The sequence below is a fragment of the Marmota marmota genome, unplaced genomic scaffold, assembly GCF_001458135.2.
Source record: "Marmota marmota marmota unplaced genomic scaffold, marMar, whole genome shotgun sequence".
NCBI classification, from domain to species: domain Eukaryota; kingdom Metazoa; phylum Chordata; class Mammalia; order Rodentia; family Sciuridae; genus Marmota; species Marmota marmota.
Genome location: NW_025999941.1, coordinates 6,515,930 through 6,539,116, shown reverse-complemented (window position 1 = coordinate 6,539,116; position 23,187 = coordinate 6,515,930). Strand labels below are relative to the sequence as shown.

The window sequence follows — 23,187 nt, the reverse complement described above, 5'->3', positions numbered from 1 at the left end:
TCACACATGACTTAGGTTTGGCTAAAGCAAAATTTAAATTTTCTACTCAGTACTTAAATGTGTATATTTTTCAGTATTCTAAAATTCTGGTTAGGGGCTGGGGCTGTAGCCCAGTAGCAGAGCGCTTGCCTAGCACATGTGAGGCACTGGGTTTGATCATTAGCTCCGCATTAAAAAATAAAATAAAATAAAGGCATGCTGTCCATCTACAACTACAAAACTATTGTTTAAAAATTTTTGGTTAGATTGCCATGAAGCTACTAATCACGTTCCATTCAACTCAGAGACTTTAAAGTGACTGTACTCAACTACTAATATCTTCCCATTCAACCCCCCCCAAAAATATATATATATATCATACACAAATACACATACATATACATATACACACATTTTTATAAATAAAACCACATTTTACCTGTAAAAACTTCAGTCGGGCTAGAAAATCTGTGATGTAACTTCCTAGGGGCTTAAGACTTGGGTATGATCGTTGGGCCCATAGTTCAGGAACTTTTCCGACCACTAAGCTGCCAGAAAGTGCCTCCAGCGCAGAATCCATTACAACCACACCCTTAATAGCTTTTTTAAGGTCCCATAGAGTGTTATGTATAGTTGTAATTAAACTACAATGAAAGAAATTTTATCATCAACATATATATGATAATAAATATCAGCATACAGTCTTTCTAGAAGAAGAAATAGCAGGAACCTCATTCACTGCCTTGTGGGAGTGTTTTCCAAAGTGCGGCTACCTCCCACTGGTGGTTATGTGAGGTAATTTTAGGTAATATTTGGATGAACATTTTTTACTTTAATCATTACACACATTTTCAAATATAGAAAATAGTACTATTAGCATATCAAAATTTTTGCTTTCTATTATTCCTTAGGACTTAGCTAATTTAAAAAATGTGATTGTTGACAAATTATGGTTTTATAGGTCTGTGGGGTACAAAATAGTATTATGATTTTTTAACTGAATGTAGAAAGAATATGTTAAGCTAATTAACATCTGTCACCTCAAATCTTTAGCATTTTCTGGGATGAGAACATTGGAAATTTACTCTTAGTGATATTAAATTATATGGTATTCAATATTAGCTATATTCAGCATGTTGTGCTACTGATCTTAAAAAAAAAATCAAACTTATTTCTGAGGTTTTATACCCTTTGACTCTCATCTCATTATTCTCTCACCACCCAGCATCTTTCTACTCTCTTTCTATCATTCTACTCTTTCTATAAATTCAGTTGTTTTAGATTCCACACATGATTTAGAACATACAGTATCTTTCTGTTTGACTAATTAGCATAATATTCTCCAAATACATCACAAATGACAAAATTTCTTCTCTTTTTTTAAAGACTGAATAGTATTTCACTATGTATGTGTGTACATACATATATGTACACATACATATATGTATGTGTATATATATATATATCACATCTTTTTTATTTATTCATTTCTTTATTGACACTTAGTTTGATTCCAAAACTTGGCCACTGTCAGTAGTATTGCAATGAACATGAGAATGCAGATATCTTTTTGACATGCTGATTTCAAATCTTTGGATAAACACTCAGAAGTAGGATAGTTGGAACACATAGTAATTCTGTTTTTAGTTTTTTGAGGAAACTTCATATAGTTTTCCATAATGGTTTTACTAATTTATATCCCCACCACCAATGTTTCAGGGTTCTCTTTTTACCACATCTTCCCCGGAACTTGTTATCTTTTGTCTTCCTTTTTTTTTTGGTACCAGGGATTGAACCCAGGGGCACTTTAACACTCAACCACATCCCCAGCCCATTTTTCATGTTTTATTTTGAGATAAGTTGTTGAAGCTGGCCTTGAACTTGTGATCCTCTTGCTTCCACCTCCCCCTATTGGGATTACAGGTGTGCACTTTGGTGTCTATTGTTTCTTTTAATATGAAGAATCTTTATTTTGAAATTCTATTTGTCTATTTTGCTTTTGTTGCCCACAATTGTGTGGCCAATTCTAAAAAATCATTGCCCAGACCAATGTTGTGTAGTTTTTCCTATGTTTTCTTCTAGTAGTTTTACAGTTTTAGGTCTTGTCTTTAATCTACTTTGAGTTGATTTTTATATGTAACGTGAGGTCCGATTTCATCTTTTGTGCGTATATATATACATATGTATATATATACATGCACATAGATTTATATGTATGTTTTTTCCCAATGCCATTTATTAAAGATACTCTCATTATCCACTGTATATTATTGGCAGCTTTTAAAGAACCAATGACCATAGACATATTAGTTCTTTTCTGGATTCTTTATTCTGTTCCTCTGATCACTATGTCTATTTTTATGCCAGTATTATGCTGTTCTCATTACTACTGCCTTGTGATATAGTTGAAATCAGGTAGTGTGATGCCTCCAGCTTTGTTCTTTTCTTTTTTTTTTCTTTTTTTGATTGTTGATGGATCTTTATTGATTTATTTATATACAGTGCTGAGAATCAAACCCAGTGCTCACACATGTTAGGCAAGTGCTCTACCACTGAAACACAACCCCAGCCCTCCAGCTTTGTTCTTTTTGCTCATGATTGCTTTGGTTATCTGGGGTATTCTGTGATTCCATATGAATTTATTTTATTTTATTTTTTTGGTGCCGGGGTGCTTAACTACAGCCCCCCCCTTTTTAAAAATATTTTTTAGTTGTAGTTGGACACAATACATTTATTTATTTATTTATATGTGGTGCTGAGGATCAAACCCAGCACCTTACACATACTAGGTGACCCCTCTACTGCTGAGCCACAACACTAGCCCTTTTTATTTTGAGACAGGGTCTCACTAAGTTGCTGAGTGTCTTGCTAAGTTGCTTAGGATGGCTTTGAACTTGTGATCATTCTACCTCAGTCTCCTAAGATGCTGGGATTATGTTGGCATGCACCATTGCACCCACCTAAGATTTTTTTCCTATATCTATAGGATGTGATACGAACTTTTGATAGGGTTGAAATAAATCTATAGACCACTTTGGCAGAACCCAGCTAATTTAGAAGGAGAATTATTTAAGGGAAAATATTAGGCAAATAATACTACAAGTAACATGCAAATATGGGAGAAGTTAAAAAGATGTTATATAACAGCTGAAACTAGGGAAACAATACATTAAAACAAATTATATATTCATTTATACCCTGGCAAATATTTTGTTTCCCACTTCAATCCAAACAGGTAAGAAAACCGTAAACATACTTGTAGTGAGTATAGATGTCTGAGAAACTGGGGGACAGCATGCTATTATAAATAAATAACTATAGCCTTTGTATAAGAAATAACTAATTAAATAGGGTAACACAGTATTTTAATATATTTTACTTTAAAGTGTCAATACGTATAGAAACTATAATAAACTTGGAAACACTTTAGAAAATGTATAACCAAAACAATTCACCATTCCTTAATCCAGTAGAATATTCAATTAAAAAATTAAAAGCAAATAATTTGTTTATTATCATGCAGTACTTAATCAGTTTAGGTTGCACTCAGTAAATGTGTGTCAGGTGGTAGAAAAACAACAGAAGATATGCCTATACATAGGCCTTACTGATGTTCATTCTCCCTTTAACTCCTGAGGAGAATAATAATGGATGAGAAGTTACAATTAATGAATATTTTTAATCAGTAAGAATATATTTCTTTTTCATCATTATTTTTACATTATAAAAGATACTCTATCTTCTGGAGCAAAAGGTTATGAAATTTTAAAAGGTCAAAATTTTAAATGGGAGGTTTTGATAATCTTAAAATTTTTTATTCAATACCAGCATGTCTTTTTATCAATTTTGGTGGCTTGCCTTCTGAATTGCTGGAGATATAGATACTTACTTGTTAAATCGTTCCATTTCTTGTACTAACACAGTATTCATGCTCTCTTCATATCTCACAGGATACTTCATTAGTGCTGTTTCAATATCAAAATCAAATGGAAGCTACAAGAATGGATTTTGAAGATCACAAACACTCAGAATGGATAATTAGTTTCACTCAGCTATAATATCAGTAATAGCTAATACTAGGGTGTTACTATATGGCAGGTACTATGCTGCTTTCCAAAATTATCTCATTTAATCCTTGGATGATATTATTATTTTCATTTTATAGATGAGAACATTTAAATTCAGAAAAGCCAAATTATTGGTCTAATGGCACACAGCCCAAAAGTTTAAATCTATAGGTCTCTGAATCCAAGACCCATGTTCTTAACTACTATAGCACTTTGCAGAAAATACATAATTCTGAAAAGTTGTGGAATTTCTCTTTGTAAATTAAATCTTATTTTCCATTGATAAAATTTATTTAACATTTCATAGCCGTTTTGTATTTCTTTTTCTTTTTTTCTTATGATACAGGGGATTGAACCCAGAGGTACTCTACCACTGAGCTATATTCCCAGCCCTTTTTATTTTTTTAATGTTGAGGCAGGGTCTTATTAAGTTTCATAAGCTGGCCTTAATTTGCAATCCTTCTGCCTCTGCCTCCAGAAAGGGATTACAGGTGTGTGCCACTGTGCCTGATTTATTTCTAATTGATTATCAACTGGGTTCCAAACAGCTTAGCTTACCCCACATCAAATAATTAACTTTGTAAAAGTAGCAGGTTCCCAGGGCATAGGGAGAGAGAAGGCCACTTAACGTGTGATTTCTATGTGGCACCTCAGAGACACTTTGGGACTGCTGATGAAATTCCTTTAAGACACTGAAATTCATACTCCTAAATGGGCAAAGAAGTTTCCCAGTTGGGGAAGTCTTAAACTAAAAGAATTGCACTTGCCTGAGGGTCTCCAGGTGATAGTCCTTGGAGAGTACAAAAGAATTCCAATTCTAGGGTCCTCTGGCTCTGCTCAAACAACCCTTTACCTCAAATAAGCCCCAGGTGCCTCTGTCAGGTAGCCCATTAGAGCCACCATTCAATGAAGGCAAGAACCTTTCACCACAAAGATAAACCAGAGAAGCAGCAGACGCCATGTGTGAGAAGAGGTGAACTGCAGAAGCAGCCATACAGGGATGGGGGGCCAGGGTGTGCTAGTTTGCTTTCACCCAAGGCTGCAGGCAGTGCTGCTCCTCTCCCTTCTCTAAGAGGCCACCTCCAGGCTTCTGGTGAACAGGCTCACCTAAGAGAGCACTGGTACTCTTGCCTTCATGGGTTTTGAAGGCAAGTGGACTAGAGCTAGATTCTGCTCTGTCAGATAGTCTGGTGCTGAAATATGAACATATTTATAGTACTTAGAGGGGAGTTGTGAACATTTGTGTTTAGTAGCATAATCTTTTAAAAAGTTCCTTTAGTAGTTCTTTATTGAAATTAAAACTCACAGAAAAAAGGTGAGAATACAGAGTATCATTCTACTTTACTTAGTAGGGTTAAGTATGTTGGGCTGTATCATGAAAAGTTATAGCAACTAGCTTAGCACTGTTCGTATCTCCCTGTGCCTTCTCAATTCCTAATGTATAGTTAAAAATCAAGTTCAGAACATTCCCTCCATTTTTAAAAATTAAGTCATTCACTTTTATTTAGAAATGAAAATAAACTCATCCTTGACTATAGTTACTAAGAACTTTAAATTAATGTTCTTTAATGTCCTCATAAACCTTTTACAATAATATGTACTATTCTTACCATTTAACAGGCTTAGAAACTAATGCTCAGAGAGGTAAAGTATCTTGCTCAAAGTCATACTGATGATAAATGGGAGTTTCAAGACTGTTATATCATAACCATTTTTATTATCTTATAAGCAATATATTTTAAGCTAGATAATACCTTGTTGAGTATATCTTCCGTAATTTCTAATAGAATCTGGTCAGTACTTCCTGAGGATCCTGTCTGTTTTGAGCCTCCCTGAGTGAGGAGCAAGGACTCAAAAAGGATTTTTGTTTGCTGAAGATCTTTGGAGATATCAACATTTTCATGTAATCCGAATATTTCAGGATCTTGAGTAAATGGAAGTTTCTACCACAAAATAGATTAAGCATGTGTCACATTTTAATTGGATATTGAAGGGGATCAGGATATGCTACCCCCAAATATGCCAATTTAACGTAAAAATAGATGAAGTTAATATAAAAATCAATAGATACAAAAAGAGTTCCCTTCCCTTCCCTCTTCTGCCTAAAAGTGGGCCATAAATTCTCCTCTGTCCTGTACCAGGATGAGGAGAGCCATTCTTATCACACAGGAGACTGAAGGCTGGCACTAGAGGATGAGTGTATACAAACACATTGTACTAAGATAATTCTTATCTTCCATTTTGCCGTATATTTCCTAATTACTTTCTCACAAGTTATTACCCACAGAAGCCCATGCCACCTTTCCTTTGTTTAGTCAATTCTTCACAATTCATCACCCTTTATTTAGACGGTATATAAACTCCCATGTAATCTGCTTCTTTTGGTTTTCACTTATTTTCTGAAAAACCCTTGTAACACAGTACAAATTTAATGCATTTTCTCCTGCTAATCTGTCTTTTGTCAGTTAAATTCAGAGGCTCCAGCCAATAATCTAAGGAGGGTATTTTTTTTCCTATAAAACATTAATTCATAAGGGAAACCTGTGCAGATCAAAAAAAGGTTTAAAACCAACTGAACATCAAATGATAGAAGAATCAAACTTTTCCAATGTCACTAACCAGTAAGAAAACAAATACATGATAGTTGATTGAAATCATTAATACTTGTCTAAAATGTACACATTAGAGAGGGAACATTTCATCATTTCCTTTTAGAAAAATCATACATAAATCCAACCCTATATTACAGTGGTGTCAGTTACCTTGATGAATTCAATGTAGTCCTCATAAGTACCTTTGGGAGGTGCAAAATAATGCCCACTGGGAGAAAACTTATAATGAGGCATTTCAATTATGTGTGGATTATAAAAGTCAGCCAGTATGGTTAATAGGAGGCGCCTGTCCCAATCATCTGTAACTCTTCCTCCATAATTACATTCTCCAGTCAGATAAGAAATAGCTTCAAATGGAATTGTATCATATTCATTTATAAATAACTGAAACAAAGAAAAAAATGAAGAAAAAGCTTAAATTCCTTCCATTTATTTCCATTTTAAGATTGCATTATCTATCTATCTATCTACACAGAAAAGGTGTTGAAAGAGTTACCAGCATGGGTTGGTTGTCTTTGGATTTAGTGTTTTGTTTTAAATTTCTTTGTTTATATGCATCTCCCATTTAAAAAATAAATACATGTTGCTTCTTTAATGAAAAAAATAATTAATAATTAAAAAAAGATGACATGGAAATTACCAAAGTCTTTTTAATTGTGAAATTGAACACACCTCATTTTGGATAAACTGGGATCAATTTTGTTCCAAAGCAGATATTTAGTAATGTCTAGAAATAATTTAGACTGTCATAAATGTGGTGGATATGCTACTGGCATCTATGGGATAGAGGCCTGGGATGGTGTTAAATAATCTTAGGATAATTGCCCATAGCCCCAAATGCCAATAACATCAAGGCCAAGAGGCTGGTGCCTGGTTTAGGAGACCTTTCACAATGTTATAAAAACAATTTCAACCTGTAGTGCCAGAACCTTGCTCAAACACTATGACAAAGTTTCACTGATAAAGAATACATGGAACTACCATTTGACCCAGCTATCCCACTTCTTGGTTTATACCCAAAGGAGTTAAAATCAGCATACTATATAGTGATACAGCCACATCAATGTTTATAGTAGCTCGATTTACAATAGTTAGTCTATGGAATCAACCCAAGTGTCCCTCAATAGACGAATGGATTTAAAAAATGTGGTATATATACTCAATGGAATATTACTCAGCTTTAAAGAAGAATAAAATTATGGCATTTGCCAGTAAATGACTGGAGTTGGAGAATATCATGCTAACCGAAATAAGCCAATCCCACAAAAATAAAGGCTGAATGTTTTCTCTAATGTGCAGATACTAATTCATAATAAGGCAGGGGGCACTAGGGAAGAATAGCGTTACCTCAGATTAGGTAAAGGGAAGTTATGCGAGGGGTGGGGAGGTGATGTGGAGATAGGAAAGATAGAATAATGAAACAGACATTATTACTATATGTATATATGTGACTGCATGACCAATATGATTCTGAAACATGTAAACTCAGAAAAATGAGAAATTATATCCCATCTATGTATGATATATCAAAGTGCATAAATGCATTTAACTGTCATGTACAACTAATTAAAGCAAATAAGAAAATTAAGAAAGAATACATATTGTTTCTAGTTTCCTTATTATCATGGAAATAATAGGAATAAAAACTATTTACATAGCTTTTACATTGTGTTATTCATCTCCCAGTAACCCTGTAGAGCAGTAAACAGTCTGAAAATGTAAAGTAATGTGAAATAATTTCTTCCAGTTCTAGATTCTATACTCTTTTTAATGTATAGCAATTTTAAGTAGCATATATATTGGGATAATATGTTACTGGTTGAAAGCTTTTCCTATTTCTAAAATTTAGTTCATAGGGCAGGAGTTACAGCAGAAATGGTGCACAGTGGAGAAAAACTTTTTCTAGATTATCCAGAGCCAAAGAGACTCTCGTATGTCTGGGAGAAAAAGAAGTGTCAAGAGATAGGAGAGGAAGACTGAGAAAGAGGGATGGTCATCTGTTTTGATAATAAATTATTTGTGGAAAGAGGAAAGTTTCCCCCTCTCTTGTCTTTGAGGGAGGGCAAAGATATGTTCATCTGGCTTCCTTACTCCAAACCAAGAGACCCCCAAGAGAATTTAATGTTAAATTTGTGGCATGTGTGAGAAACGGAGACCAACAACTCATTGCCTGATTGTCTATCCACTCAGTCATCAGTTTATGCAGGCTCTGATTTCTAATATTCAACAAGGGTAGAGATGCTGCTCTTATCAGTCATAATTCTAGATATGGCTCTAGATGCCTTTCCTCTGAGCCTGGATTTCCACCTGTCTTGGTAATCCTGTGAGGTACCAAATATCCTTTCCATTGTTTCCATATATAACTTTTCTATATATTACTTTTCTGCTTAATGTAGACAGCCTGCTTCTGTTGGCTGATAGAACTAAATTGTAGAATTGGCTGAGTGGAGGAGGAAAGACAGTGAGAACCTATAAAGCCAATACTGAGAGTGGCACTGCAAGAAGATGAAAGAACCAGGGTTCTTGATAACAGTGCTGTCATGTGGCTCAATCAACCAACTTCAGAGCTTGTTCTTTCTATGCACCTCTTTTTTATGTGTGATAATAAATTTAATTATGGTTTAAGCCAGTTCGAATCAAGTTTCCCATTATTTGCAACTGAAAGAATCCAGGTGGAAAAAAGCTATTACAACAATCTACCCATGTATTAGTGATGTTGGGAGAACTGAATCAATTATTGTAAACAAAGGGGCTTGCGTAGGACCTAATTAACAATAATCATTCATAAATGTTAGTTCCGTTCCTTTCCAATATTACCTGTAGTTGCCGGATACTGATGTGTAAATCTGATTCATTAAATCCATATGGAATATTCCAACCAAGAGGACCAAATTTCTTTCTCTCTTGCACAAGGGCATGAAAAAAACAAACTCCAAATAGCAACTTCTCCCATGCCTTTCATGTAAAAATTATACAATAAAAATTACGATTAGATTTTCATCAGTAAGATGAGGGGAACAGGTGACCTTTTTCATTACAAGGATCTATGACCATGTATCTATTTGACTATGTATCTGAAGTGCTATTTTAAAAAGATCTAAAATAATACTTATTATTAAAAACATCATCTTATCACTTAATTCAAATTTCCAAAGCTAAACTAACCACAATATTAAACTTCATTAAAATGCAAAAATTGTAACAACAATTTGATTCAGATATTGGCTAAAATACCTTGGTATTATTCACAGATATTTGCAATCTCAGTACTCAAATGTTGTCCTGTAGTCTTGCTGGCATGTATTTGAGACTATAAGTTCAGAAGAATAATTATTAGGATTTGAAAAATCCCAATATATAATTCTAGACTTTGTTACTTTTCATCTAGAGATCACTTTTGAAAGCATTGTTCATTTGGTCTATACATGATAACTTCATATGTTGAAATATGGATGTCACATGGGCCTCTCATAACCTGTGTCAGCATTCTGGGTATGACCATACATTTTTTAAGGTAGCCCTAAGTACATTTCAAGCACTTATGCCATGTACTTTAAGTCAGGTAATCTCAAACAGTTCTAAATCTACATTCTGAATGGCTGGAACTACAGGCATACTTCACTGTACCTGGCTTATTTATTATAAAAGTGCAAGCAGGACATGGTGGTGTGTAACTGAAGTCCCATCTACTCAAGAGGCTGAGGCAGGAGGACTGCTTAAACCCAGGAGTGGAAGGCCTGCCTGGGTAACATAGCAAGACTCTGTCTCAAAAAAACCAACCAACCAAACAAAAACAGTTAAAATGCAAGCCTTCTGCTGGGTGTGGTGGTGCAGGCCTGTAATTATAGATACTGGGGAAGCTGAAGAAGGATCACAAAGTTTGCGACCAGCCTGAGCAACTTAGCAAGACTCCATTTCAAAATAAAATTAAAAAGGCTGGGGATGTAACTCAGTGGTAGAATGTCTGTCTAGCATGTGCAAGGCCCTGGGTTCAATTACAAGCACTGCAGGGTGGGGAGTCGGGTGAAGCAAGCATGCTATGCATTACTAAACTGATATATTCTTGAAATAATGTACATAAATCAAAGCATATTTTAAATATACTAGATAAATGCTATGGTGAAACATCTGATATGAGAATAACATTTTGGCAATGGAAAGAATTAACATGTATTTTCATATATTAATAAATCACATATTAATTTACATATATTTTCCAGACACTGTATTTTCACATAATTCATTTTCTTTATGTTTTTACTTGGTGCATTAAATACAGAAGTGGAATTTGTTGTGATATATTCATACATGCACATAGCATGATGTGATTTCATTCTGCAGTTCCTGCCCTTTCCCATCCGTCCTTCCTCCTCCTCAGTTCCCATGGTCTATTCCACTGTTCTCCCTCCTATTTTCAAGAGATCTAACCTACATCTTTTTTTTTTTTAATTCCTTATTTCTCTCTTACTTCTGCATCTGAGAGAAAACATTCAACCCTTGACTTTTTGAGTCTGGTTTATTTCACTCAGCATTCACATAATGGCTTTTCTTTAGGTAGAGACCATCATTCAAGTTTTGGAAAACTAAATAGCTGCATTGTTTTCTGTCTTTGGTCTTTATTTAGATTGGGTTCCTCCAAGAGCACAACTTGAAGGAAAGATTAGAGTGAAGGTGGGCTTATATGGGAGGTGACCCCATGAAGCAGAAAAGAAAGAGTGGGGAAAGGAACACAGGGCAAGAGGAAAAGTCAATATTAGAATGAGTTATTAAAGCTTTTGCTATGGCAGGGACACAATTCTTCTGAGAAAAGTGTTCCCTGTCAACAATATTATTTTCACCAATAAGTAAATAAATTAAATAAAAAAATAAAATTCAGCAAAGGGGAGGGAGGAAGGGGAGGGGACATGGGGATAGGAAAGATGATGGAATGTGATGAACATCATTAGCCTAGGTACATGTATGACCACACATGTGGTACGACTCTATATCGTGTACAATCAGAGAAATGAAAAGTTGTGCTCTATTTGTGTATAATGAATTGAAATGCATTCTGCTGTCATGTATAACTAATTAGAATAAATAAAAAATAAAATAAAATTGACAAAACTCAAAGTGATAATGTATCTGTAGGCCATAAGGGCTCTGGTGGCATAGAGAATTCCTGGAGACAGAAAGCAGAAATATGCATACTTAGATGGGATGCTATCAGCCTAAGGTGAATGAGTACACAAAGATCTATCATCTCTTTTACAGTTGTAGCTAAAATTAGATATGAACTGAAGAGATGTGAAAAGGGATATCAGGAAAGTTTGCTCATAGTCCTATTATCTAGATTCCCCCATCCTGCCAAAACTAGATGTTCTAAAAAATTCTTAGAACACAATGATTTTCAAAGTGTGATTTCAGGATCAGCAGTATCAGTTTCACTTGAGACTTAGAATGGCAAATTCTTAAGCCCTATCCCAGGCCTACTGAACTAGAAACTCTGGGGATGGGGTTCACCAAGATGTTTCACTAAGCCTTCTAGGAGAATCTGATGCATGCTGAGAATGAATGTTACAAGGCATTTGCACTTTTTCTGATCTTACTTCAGCTTCCATTTTTTTTTTTATTTTTTATTATCCGAGAAGTTGCTTGGTGAAGCCTTACTTATTGCCAATGATTATAAAATGATGCTATGTGACATGGAGGCTAATTTTGGATGTCCCCAGATCCCAATATTGCTTGCTCAAGTTGTAATATAGAAAGAATCAGAGTGCTTCTTTCCAACACAGCACAATTTTTTTTTTTTTTAGTTATCTGAGCCCCAAATTAGTTCTGCTTGTTATTCTCTGTTTCAGGACCTCTTTCTTCTAGGTACTAGGGCTCCTAGGTACTAGCTTCTAGGTACTGGATGGGAATCAAATACTATACCACTTCCTCCATTCTACTAAGTTCTTTTTCTAGCTAAAAACACACAAAATATTTCCCTTTCTCATAGCCTTACAAACAAAATGTGCAGAAGTAGAAGCACACAAAATTATCATTAAGCAGAGGTGGCTGGATTCCAAAGAATTTGGTCATGTTTCACCTTCAGTAACATTCTTCTAGCTCAACTAGGCAAATGTGATAAATACTATATGTTGAAAAAAGGGCAGAGGGACAATTTTCTCCCAATGCTGTTTCCTTCCATGGTGGGAAGCCTCAACTAACATATCATCCCTTACTTTTCTCCATCCTTATACTTATTTGCTATAGAAGAGGTAGTAAATTTTGGGGAAAATTAACCAATATGCGTGGCTCAGTTTCTCCTTTTTCTCTCTTAGAAGTGATCTTCTTGCAGGGAACTGAGTGTTCCTCTATTCCTATAGAGGTAAATCTTAATTTTGGGGTTCAGTTAATAAGTAATCCATTTTCTCACAGATATAAGTTACATTATCTTCCAATCTAGCCTATATAAAAAATTAAGATTATGCTTGGTTCCTCTATGTTTATATTCTTTCCTGCTTCTCAAGTGGTAATAATTCAGACAGTATTATTTTATTGGGACCTTCTGAAGTACCCAACACCATGTAAACTGTTTTAGACGGATATGCTGAAAAACATTATTTTTTTTTAAATTTTTTATTGTTGGCTGTTCAAAACATTACATAGTTCTTGATATATCATATTTCACACTTTGATTCAAGTGGGTTATGAGCTCCCATTTTTACCCCATATACAGATTGCAGAATCACATCAGTTACACATCCATTGATTTACATATTGCCATACTAGTGTCTGTTGTGTTCTGCTGCCTTTCCTATCCTCTACTATCCCCCCTCCCCTCCCCTCCCCTCCCCTCTTCTCTCTCTGCCCCCTCTACTGACATTCATTTGTCCCCCTTATATTATTTTTCCCTTTCCCCTCACTTCCTCTTGTATGTATGTACTTTTGTATAACTCTGAGGGTCTCCTTCCATTTCCATGCNATGCTAGCCTGAGGCTTAGCATAGATTGCTTTTACAATATTGAGGTATGTTCCTGTTATCCCTAGTTTGAAAAACATTATTAATATGCTAAGACATTATCACTTGAATTTAAGTTCCACGAAGGCAGATTTCCTTGTACCTATTTTGTTCTCACTGCTTTGTGTCTAGCACCTAGAGAGTGCCTAATACACAAATTTGTTGAAAGAATGAATAAATGATGTAAAAATAGATTACTACTCTTGGTTGTTAACTGAAAACCCTGTTGTACTTTGGTTTATAACCTAAGATACATTCGTTCATTCAAAAATATTTATTTCAATGTTACTACTTGCGGTGAGCAGAACACAAACAACCAGGAACAAAATAATGAAGCAGTAGGAATAATTTGTCTTGTTAGGAAATGCATGAATTTTAAAATATTAAATAACAATTTTATATTAACATATTTAATCACTATGAAACAATTTAAAAGTTTCAGAAGTTGAATGTTACCTGTTCTTTTCCCTGGCATCCCTTGAAAAACTGAACATCAGAAATTGGATCCGTGAGATATGACTGAAGGAGATTTAGCCGAAGACCCGTGGGAGGTTCATTAGTCATTTTTACTCCATTCTGTAGAATTGTTACTGGGAACTAAGACAAAATATATGAAAAACATTATGCAAGATAGCAATCTTAGACCCTAAAAATGCATACAACCAGTGAATTAACAAATGTCTAAAACTCAAGACATACAATGTAACAGCTAAATTGACTTCTATAATAAACAAACATACTTTTGGAGATGGGTAACTTGTGAGCCAAAGCCTAAAGGATGAGTTACAGGTTTCAGTGCTAAAATCTTCACATATTTTTTCCAACATGGGCATCCAGGAGACAGCAAGGTGACAATTCTGTAGGCAAACCCAAGTTCCTTCTTCTACTGCTGCTCTAATCATTTTTGTTGCAATTGGTCCTTGTCCCTGACCCAGTGAAATGGCTTGAAATTTATTTCCAGACATAGACTTATCATTTGCAAATTTCAGTAAGCCTATGAAGAGAACAAGAAATTACTTTAGAATTATAAAATATGCCTTATGATTTCTATGTATACATGTATTATCATAGAAAGTTCTAGTTATCTCTCCCTATGAATGCCAGATTTACTAACTGATTTATAATCATATAACAAGTAGGCAATGAGCAAAATATTTTAATTGTAATTTCTTAGAAGTTTACAATATTACAACATATACACTTACTGGCCATGGGATCTGCCCCTGGAGACAGCACAAAAATTAAGGGAATGGTGCAGTTTGAATCCAAATAACTCTTTGTCAAATCAAATGGTGGAGGTTCTACAAACTTTTTTCCGAGTTTGTCAGTTACATAATTTGTTATAGCTGGTGTTATCTGGTGAAGAGAGAAAATGTGGTCTTTGGAGTAATTTCTATTTCATACAACAACTTTATTATTGAAAAATGAGAAAAAATGAAATTTGAACCTGGCCAAAAAAAGCATTTAGCATATCAGACAAAGCACTAATTTCCCTAATATGCAAAATGTGTTTGCTAATTTAATAGAAGAATAGCAATCCAAAAGTAAAATGGGCAGAGGAGAAAGCTGTTTATAGAAAATGAAATACAAATTGGTCTCTTTCTCATACACACACACACACACACACACATTATTATCGGGTAGGAGAAAATGAGATAATTAGGTAGCCTCCTTTTGAACCTGCCCAGAGATAGAATGAAACATTAGATAATGCTCCTTGTGTGACTTTACTAAAAATGTAACAAGTAGAGAGGGAGGAAGGAAGGACAGAGAAGGAAGGGACTGTTGCTATCATTTTAACACCTTCATATTATATATGGTATACCTGAGCCAAGGAAAGTGAAGTGACAACAGATTCTCTCCTTGACCAAACCTTAGGCTCCTCTGAATCTTTTTTCTACTAGGCCTTGTCCTTAGGAGACCTTCTGTAGCAAGAATTCTGCTAAATCAGTTTAGTAAGAACCCACCATCCTTCATATCTGATTAAATTAATCACCCTAATCCCTCAAATCTGATCATACTGGCCTGCTTAAAGCAAAAATCCTTTGGGTCAGGATTCTCTCTATCCTTAATGTAGTATTAGTACTTTCTCCTACCCTTCTCCTTGGCTGCAAATCCCCAACCATCTCTGTTGTATTCAGAGTTGAGCCTTATGTCTCTCCTCTATTGTGAGCCTTGACTACTACTTGTTACGAGTCTTGAACAGTCTTTCTTACTGTTTAACATTTAAAAACTGTAAATAAATTTTACTTTACCGCCAAAGTTTAAACTATATGTGTGAACATAGATGTTTGTGTTTTCTATTAAGTTTTTCCTTTTGTAACACATAATAACCTTTCTTGGTGTGTGAAAAATGGTATTATCTTACTTATCCCACCTATAAAAATATTTTTCTACACATTTGGACTAATAATTTTGTGACATGTACAAGATTTTCTACCATCTTCTGTTTCTAGTTAAAGGGATTAGAATTACCTTCCCACTATAAACAATTTTAAAACAGGCAAAATTAATAAAACAACCATTAAAGATATTGGCATTAGGTGGTGCAGGACTGTGATCCTAGATAAAAAGGAAACAAAGTGAACCCTATTAATTCCTCAGCTTTCTTCTTTACAGAGGGTAAGACTAGAAGTAGAATGTTATGGTTTGGATCTAGAATGTCCGCTAAAGATTCATATATTAAAGACTTCGTTCCCAATGCAGCAATTGAGAGGTGGGGTTTCTGGGAAGTGACTGAATCGTTACATCTATAATCTTATCAACAAATTAATCCACAGATGGATTCATAATTGAATGGACTTTTGGGAGTTGGTGAAAACTACAGGAGATGGGACCTAGCTAGAAGAAGTAGGTATAACTGGGGGCAAGCCCTGGAAGGATATATCTTGTCCTATTCCCTTCCTCACTCTTTTTGTTTGCTTTCTGGCTGCCATGAGGAGAGCAGCTCTGATCCACAACATGTTTACCACTAAAGGCTCTGCTTCATCAAAAGTCCAAAATGATGGGGCCAAGTGACCATGGACTGAAACCGCTGAAATCATGACCCAAAATAAACCTTTCTTCCTTTTAAGTTGTTTGTATCAGGTATTTTGCTACAGCAATGGAAAGCAGACTCATACTCAGCATTGCAGTGTTGCTGGGCTGATAAGACAGAAAAGGAATTCAAGGAGACCAAGGCAGCCAGGAGTTGTAGAGTTCCAATTAGGAGAGAACTATTCAGGCAGAGTTCAGAAATTTATATAAAAAAAACCCTGGAGTTTTTTATGGATACTGTGGCATGTGTGTATAAGGCCAAGCAAAGAATGATTGGGGAGGTGTGAGCTGGGGGCTCAGGGAACTATCAGAGTTCATGCAAGACTAGAAATTCATTAAAGTTCCCAATAAACACAATGAGGAGTCCTTGATGATCACCTGGGACATTCAGGAAAGATCCCATAAGGGCAACACTTTAATAGTTGGGCTAAACTATCAGTTGGAAAGACTATTTAAGATCATCCCTAACAAATTTTAATAATAATAATACTCAAAAGGAACAATTTAAAGTCAAGTAATTTAATTATATAGCCACAGGAGTTGGCAAACTTATTCTGTAGAGGGCCAGATAGTAAATATTTTTGGCTTTGTAGGACACATACAATTTTTGATGCATATTCTTATTTTTAAAATAGTTACTTTATAATGTGTAAAACATTCTTCTTTCATGGGCTGGATAAAAGAAATCATGGGGGCTGGGGTTGTCGCTCAGTGGCAGAGTGCTTTCCAAGCATATGGGAGGCACTGGGTTTGATCCTCAGTACCACATATAAATAAATAAAATAAAGGTCCATTGACAACTAAATATATATATTATATATATTAAAAAGAAAGAAAAAAAGAAAGAAATCAAAGGTTGGATTTGGTCCACAGTTAGTGTTTGTTGATTCCTAAACAGCAGGACAAAGCATAACAATCTTTTTTAAAAAATATTTTTAGTTGTAGATGAACATGATAACTTTATTTTATGTCTTTTTTTTTTAATGTGGTGCTGAGGATCGAACCCAGTGCCTCACACATGCTCAGCAAGCACTCTACCACTGAACCACAACCCTAGCCCCACAACAACAATCTTTTTTTTAATATTTATTTTTTTAGTTATAGTTGGACATAATACCTTTATTTTACTTATTCATTTTTATGTGGTGATGAGGATAGAACCCAAGGCCTCTCACATGCTAGGCTAGTGCTCTACCACTGAGCCCACAACCCCAGCCTAAAACACATTATCTTTATAGGAATATAACAAAAAATAAGCCATCAGTAATTTACAATGTAGAACACCCAATCAAACATTATTGGACATGCCCAGAAGCAGGAAAATATAATCTATAACCAAGAGTAAAATAAGTTGACAAATAAGTAAAATAAGATATCCAGAAATGGATCGAATTAGCAGTTAAGGATTTGAAAACAGTTATAACTTGTGTTTAAAGCTTTAAAAAACGTGAGCAGAGTGAAAAGTGAAACAGAACACATATAAAAAAAACAAAAAACTATTCTAAAGATGAAATACATAACTAAAAAATTTATTGGATGGGATTAACACTACAAAAGGAAAAAAATCAGCAAATAAAGAGAGCATCAGAAACTATTCAAATGAATACAAAGACACAAAAGATTTAAAAAAAATAACATCATTTTAACATCACTAGTATGGCACTATATCAAACAGCCTAACATATATATAATTGGAATCTTGGGTGGGCTGGCAAAAAATATTTGAGAAACCAAATGCAATGGTGCACGCCTATAATCCCTGCTACTTGGGAGGCTTAGGCAGGAGGATCACAAGTTGGAGGCCAGCCTGGGCAACTTAGACTCCATTTCAAATTTTAAAAAAGGGCTGGGCTATAGCTCAGTGGTAGACCACCTTTGGATTCAATCTCCAGTGCCACAAAGAAAAGAAAAAAAAATCCTGAAGAGGAAACAATGGCCAAAAGTATCTCCAATAAACCCACAGATGGATAATTACCCCATCTGTGGGGTTCTGAAATGAGATACTGTGTTTGATACCGTGTGAGTATCTGAAATGAGAATTAAAGAACCAAATAACAGTGCTGGGATGTAGTTCAGTGGTAGAACACTTGCCTGGCATGCACAAGGCTGTGGATTCAATCCCTAGGACTGCCAAAAAACAAAACAAAACAAAACCAACCCACCCCGCCAAAAATCAAATAATAATATAGCTGTGTGTTACTTAATAACAGGGATTAATTTCCAAGAAATGTGTCATTAGTTGATTTCCTGAGTATCATAGAATATTATCTACAGAAACCTACCTGATATAGTGCACTATACACCTAGGCTCTATTATATAGCTTAATGCTTTTAGGCTATACACCTGTACAGCATGCTACTGTACTGAATATTATAGGTAATTACAACATAATGATATCTAAACATATCTAAATGGAATCTAAACATATCTAAACAAAAATATATATAGTAAAAGTATAATACAAAAGAAAAATGTTGCATCTGTCCAGGGCACTTACCATGAATGGAGCTAATTAGGACTGGAAGTTGCGCTGGATGATTCATTGAATGATGACGAAATGTGAAGGCCCAGGACATTACCATGTACTACTACAGAGTCCATGAACACTGTAGACTCAGTATACTGAATTTTAAAAAGTTTCTCTCTCTTGGATAAGAAATTTAGCCTTAACTTACTATAATATTTTCACTCACAAGTTTATAAAGTTTTTAAAACTTTTTGAGATTTTTTTGTAGAAACTTAAAACATACATGGTATAGCTGTATGAAAATATTTCTTTATAGTCTAATTCTATAAAATATTTTCTATTTTATGGGCTGGGGATGTGGCTCAAGCGGTAGCACGCTCGCCTGGCATGCGTGCGGCCCGGGTTCGATCCTCAGCACCACATACAAAAAACAAAGATGTTGTGTCCGCCGATAACTAAAAAATAAAAATATTAAAAATTCTCTCTCTCTCTCTCTCTCTCTCTCTCTCCTCTCTCACTCTTTCTTTAAAAAAAAAAAAAAGAAATTTAGCCTTAACTTACTATAATATTTTCACTCACAAGTTTATAAAGTTTTTAAAACTTTTTGAGATTTTTTTGTAGAAACTTAAAACATACATGGTATAGCTGTATGAAAATATTTCTTTATAGTCTAATTCTATAAAATATTTTCTATTTTTAAAAATTCTCAAAATTTTAAAACTATTTTGTAAAACTAAGACACAAACACACACATTAGCCTAGACCTGCACAGGATCAGAATTGTCAGTATCATTGTCTTCCACCTTACATCTCATTCCACTAGAAGGTATTCAGGGGGTGTTAATGCCCATGGAACTGTCATTTCCTATGATAAGAAGGCTTTCTTTTGAAATACCTTCTGAAAGGCTTGCCTGAGGTTGTTTCACGTTTTTTAAAATAAAGGGGAGTACATTCTAAATTCATAATTAAAATATAGTGTAGAAAATAAAACAGCAATAATCATTTATGGTCATCATCAAGTATTATATAGTTACATAATTATCTGTGCTATACTTTCATATGACTGGAGGTTCAATGGATACACTAGCATGCCACAGATATGTAAGTGATGCATTACACTATGCCCTCATGATGGACACAACATCACTAGGTAACAGAAATTTTTCAGCTGCATTATAATATAATGTGAACTTTGTCATATTATGAGGTCCATCATTGACTGAAACATCATTAAGCAGTACATGACTATATCTTTATGACTAGTATTTAATAAATGGCAAATTATCTGGATTCCAAATCAACCACATATGTCTTTTACCTTATCTGGCCTTAAGCACCGAAGAATTATTATTTTCTGTAGTTCATTTAGATTCTTATCCAATGGTGCTGGAAATTTTGCATTATGTGGCTCTTTACTGTCATAGATTTCCCGCCATTCCAGTAAATGTTCACAAAAATGGGTCCTAGTAGAAAAAGTTTAATAATTATTGTTTTTATTTGGAAAGGTTTTGAGAGACTGTTGAGCAAGGGGAAAAAATAAAAAAGTTATAGAGCCATTTAAAAATCACTAGATTACAGGAACTGTAACTGAGGGGAAGCTGGAAAGTACACTCTAACTAGGAACAGAAATGAATAAAGGCAGCTGGCAGAGTAGGAGAAGACATGAGAGAAGAAGCCACTAAGAGAACTCTTGACTCACACAATTCTAAAGAGAGGTATAATAGAAACCACAGAGCCTATAAAACTCTGGCAATGGGCCTGATAAGTCTCATCCTCATTGGGTACAACTGGAAGTTCTTCAGTATCATATTTACCAGGGTATTATTTTGGTCCTGAAAATAAATGCTATTTTGGGGCTGGGATTGTGGCTTAGTGGTAGAGCACTCGCCTAGCATGCTTGGGGCCCTGGGTTTGATCCTCAGCACTGCATAAAAATAAATGAATGAAATAAAGGTATTGGGTCCAACTACAACTAAAAATAAATAAATAAATATTAAAAACAAAAGAAATGCTATTTTTTTGTTTGAGAGGCTGAGTCAGGAAAATGGTAAGTTTAAGGCCAGCCTGGGCAAGTTAGTAAGACCTTGTCTCAAAATAAAAATTTGAAAAAAGAGCTAGGGATGTGACTCAGTGGTAGAATGCTTACCTACCATGTGTGAGGTCCTGCATTCACTCCTCACCACCAAGGGGGGGGGGGGAGGGGAAAGCTATTTTTTGCTTGCTTGCTCCTTGGACTAACAACTGCCAACTTCCCCTTGAATAACATCTGGCAAAAGAAAGTACAGAACAGAAGACTTCAGCTGCAGAGGAGGGGACAAGCAGGAAAACAAAGAAGCCAGAATGGAATTCAATGTATCTTTCTTCTCATCATGAGGAAGGATAGTCATTTAGTCCATAAGCTGTGAGTGAGAGGTAAACTGACCAAATACAGAGCTCAGATCCCTTTGCTTTGGCAAGTGACTAATTTAATATGATACTGACAGATACAAACAGTGATAAGCTCTTCATAGTATGGCATCATCAACCTGTGTGGCCTGAAGACCTCCACATTCAATGTGCACCTAATGAAAACCTCTACTTCACCAATTAGAACATGAGTTCTGTATGCCAGGTCCTGTTGAAATCACTTGGATTTCCACACTCTGCTGCATCTCATTGGACATGCAGAGACCCCCAGGCTGCATCTTTCTGCTCCCAGCACTGCTTTTTCTTCAGTAGTATCCCAGGTACAGACCAGTTTGACATGCTCTGTAGTTTTCAGATCCCTGGGTGCCTAATCCTGTGCATGGTCCATGAACATTCAGCAAATAATTGCTTCAATACTGGCTTGTCTTGGCAACTCCAATGACCCTGGACTACATGTAGCTATCAGTGAGTCTTGGCCCAACAGTATGCTCTTATGGCTTCTTTGCTGTTTAATAGCTATTGTTCTAGGGAGATCTTTGCCATTGACCTGCATTGTCAAAATCAAGGCAAGGGCTGGAAGGCCACCCTTCTTTTCCTCAACTCAACAGTGACCTCTATGTGAACCCTCCAAGAAGAGCAATAACTGATGACATCAGACATGGCTGGAAAGAACAAGCTATGAGATCCAAGGGCCATTAAGTATGTAAGGGGAACAAAGGTCAAATAAAATGAGTATGCCCACCTGCTAATGCACATGCACAAGAAAGAAGGAATCCTGGGTTGGGGGGGTGCTGGGATTGTGGCTCAGAGGTAGAGTGCTTGCCTAGCACGCGTGAGGTTCTGGGTTTGATCCTCAGCACCACATAAAAATAAAATAAAGGTATTCTGTTTACCTACAACTAAAAATACATTGAAGAAGAAGACGAAGGAGGAGGACGGGGACGGGGGAGTGGGGAGGGGGAGGGATGATGATAATAATAATCTTTGTGGCAAGGCAGAATGGCTACACAAAAATATGGAATCTCCACAATACCCACCAGCTCAGAACCATATCTTTCCCATACCCTGTTTTCTGAGGCGGACAGTCCATGCTGATCTGCTCTTCTTGGTCCTCTTCCAGAAGCACTAAGGGCTATTACTGGCCATCTGGCAGGACCTTTACTGTTTTTCCTAAAGCTAATTCTGTAGGGTATAGCCCAGAAGAATGTGATTTGACTTAAGAGAGTAAAGAGTGGCTTATTTCCAGTTCTCATGAAGGCATTTAAGTGATACACAGATCCCATCTAATTGCTTGCTGGGGGCAAGGTGAACTTTAATGTGGAGACATTTCAATAAAGTTATTTCAGTTAAATAAGTAATTGAAAATCTTTGTCATAAAAAGCACTTATTTCCTTTTCTTTAATTTCTTGTTGGTTAGGCCACTATTACTTAGAATAGTACCTCTCCCACACACTTTTTTTTTTTAATAAAAAGGTCTTTTTTTTTTTTATAAGGACTGAAGATTGGCAAGAACTGAAACAACTAAATTAAAGCTTCTTTTACCAGAAGCCTTTGGAGAATACTAATGAGACTAATGAGATTGTGTTTCAATGCCTGGCTCCCAGGAAGACATATATCTATACTTGAGAAAGCCA

At 35.5% G+C, this 23,187-nt stretch overlaps 1 protein-coding gene and 1 pseudogene across 1 annotated transcript in view; one reads left to right on the top strand and one right to left on the bottom strand.

The window, feature by feature from the left end:
• Positions 1 to 23,187, bottom strand: part of Dnah12 (dynein axonemal heavy chain 12) — a 267,252-nt gene that overhangs the window by 8,980 nt on the left and 235,085 nt on the right. The window contains exons 63-71 of the mRNA XM_048801012.1: positions 20,466 to 20,610; positions 14,849 to 14,999; positions 14,384 to 14,637; positions 14,100 to 14,240; positions 9,476 to 9,613; positions 6,809 to 7,042; positions 5,801 to 5,989; positions 3,869 to 3,972; positions 419 to 623 (exon numbers count right to left, since the gene is read on the bottom strand). Coding sequence (XP_048656969.1) covers positions 419 to 623; positions 3,869 to 3,972; positions 5,801 to 5,989; positions 6,809 to 7,042; positions 9,476 to 9,613; positions 14,100 to 14,240; positions 14,384 to 14,637; positions 14,849 to 14,999; positions 20,466 to 20,610 — 1,561 coding nt within the window. The remainder of the gene's footprint in view (positions 1 to 418; positions 624 to 3,868; positions 3,973 to 5,800; positions 5,990 to 6,808; positions 7,043 to 9,475; positions 9,614 to 14,099; positions 14,241 to 14,383; positions 14,638 to 14,848; positions 15,000 to 20,465; positions 20,611 to 23,187) is intronic.
• Positions 21,573 to 23,069, top strand: LOC125616235 (annotated as a pseudogene).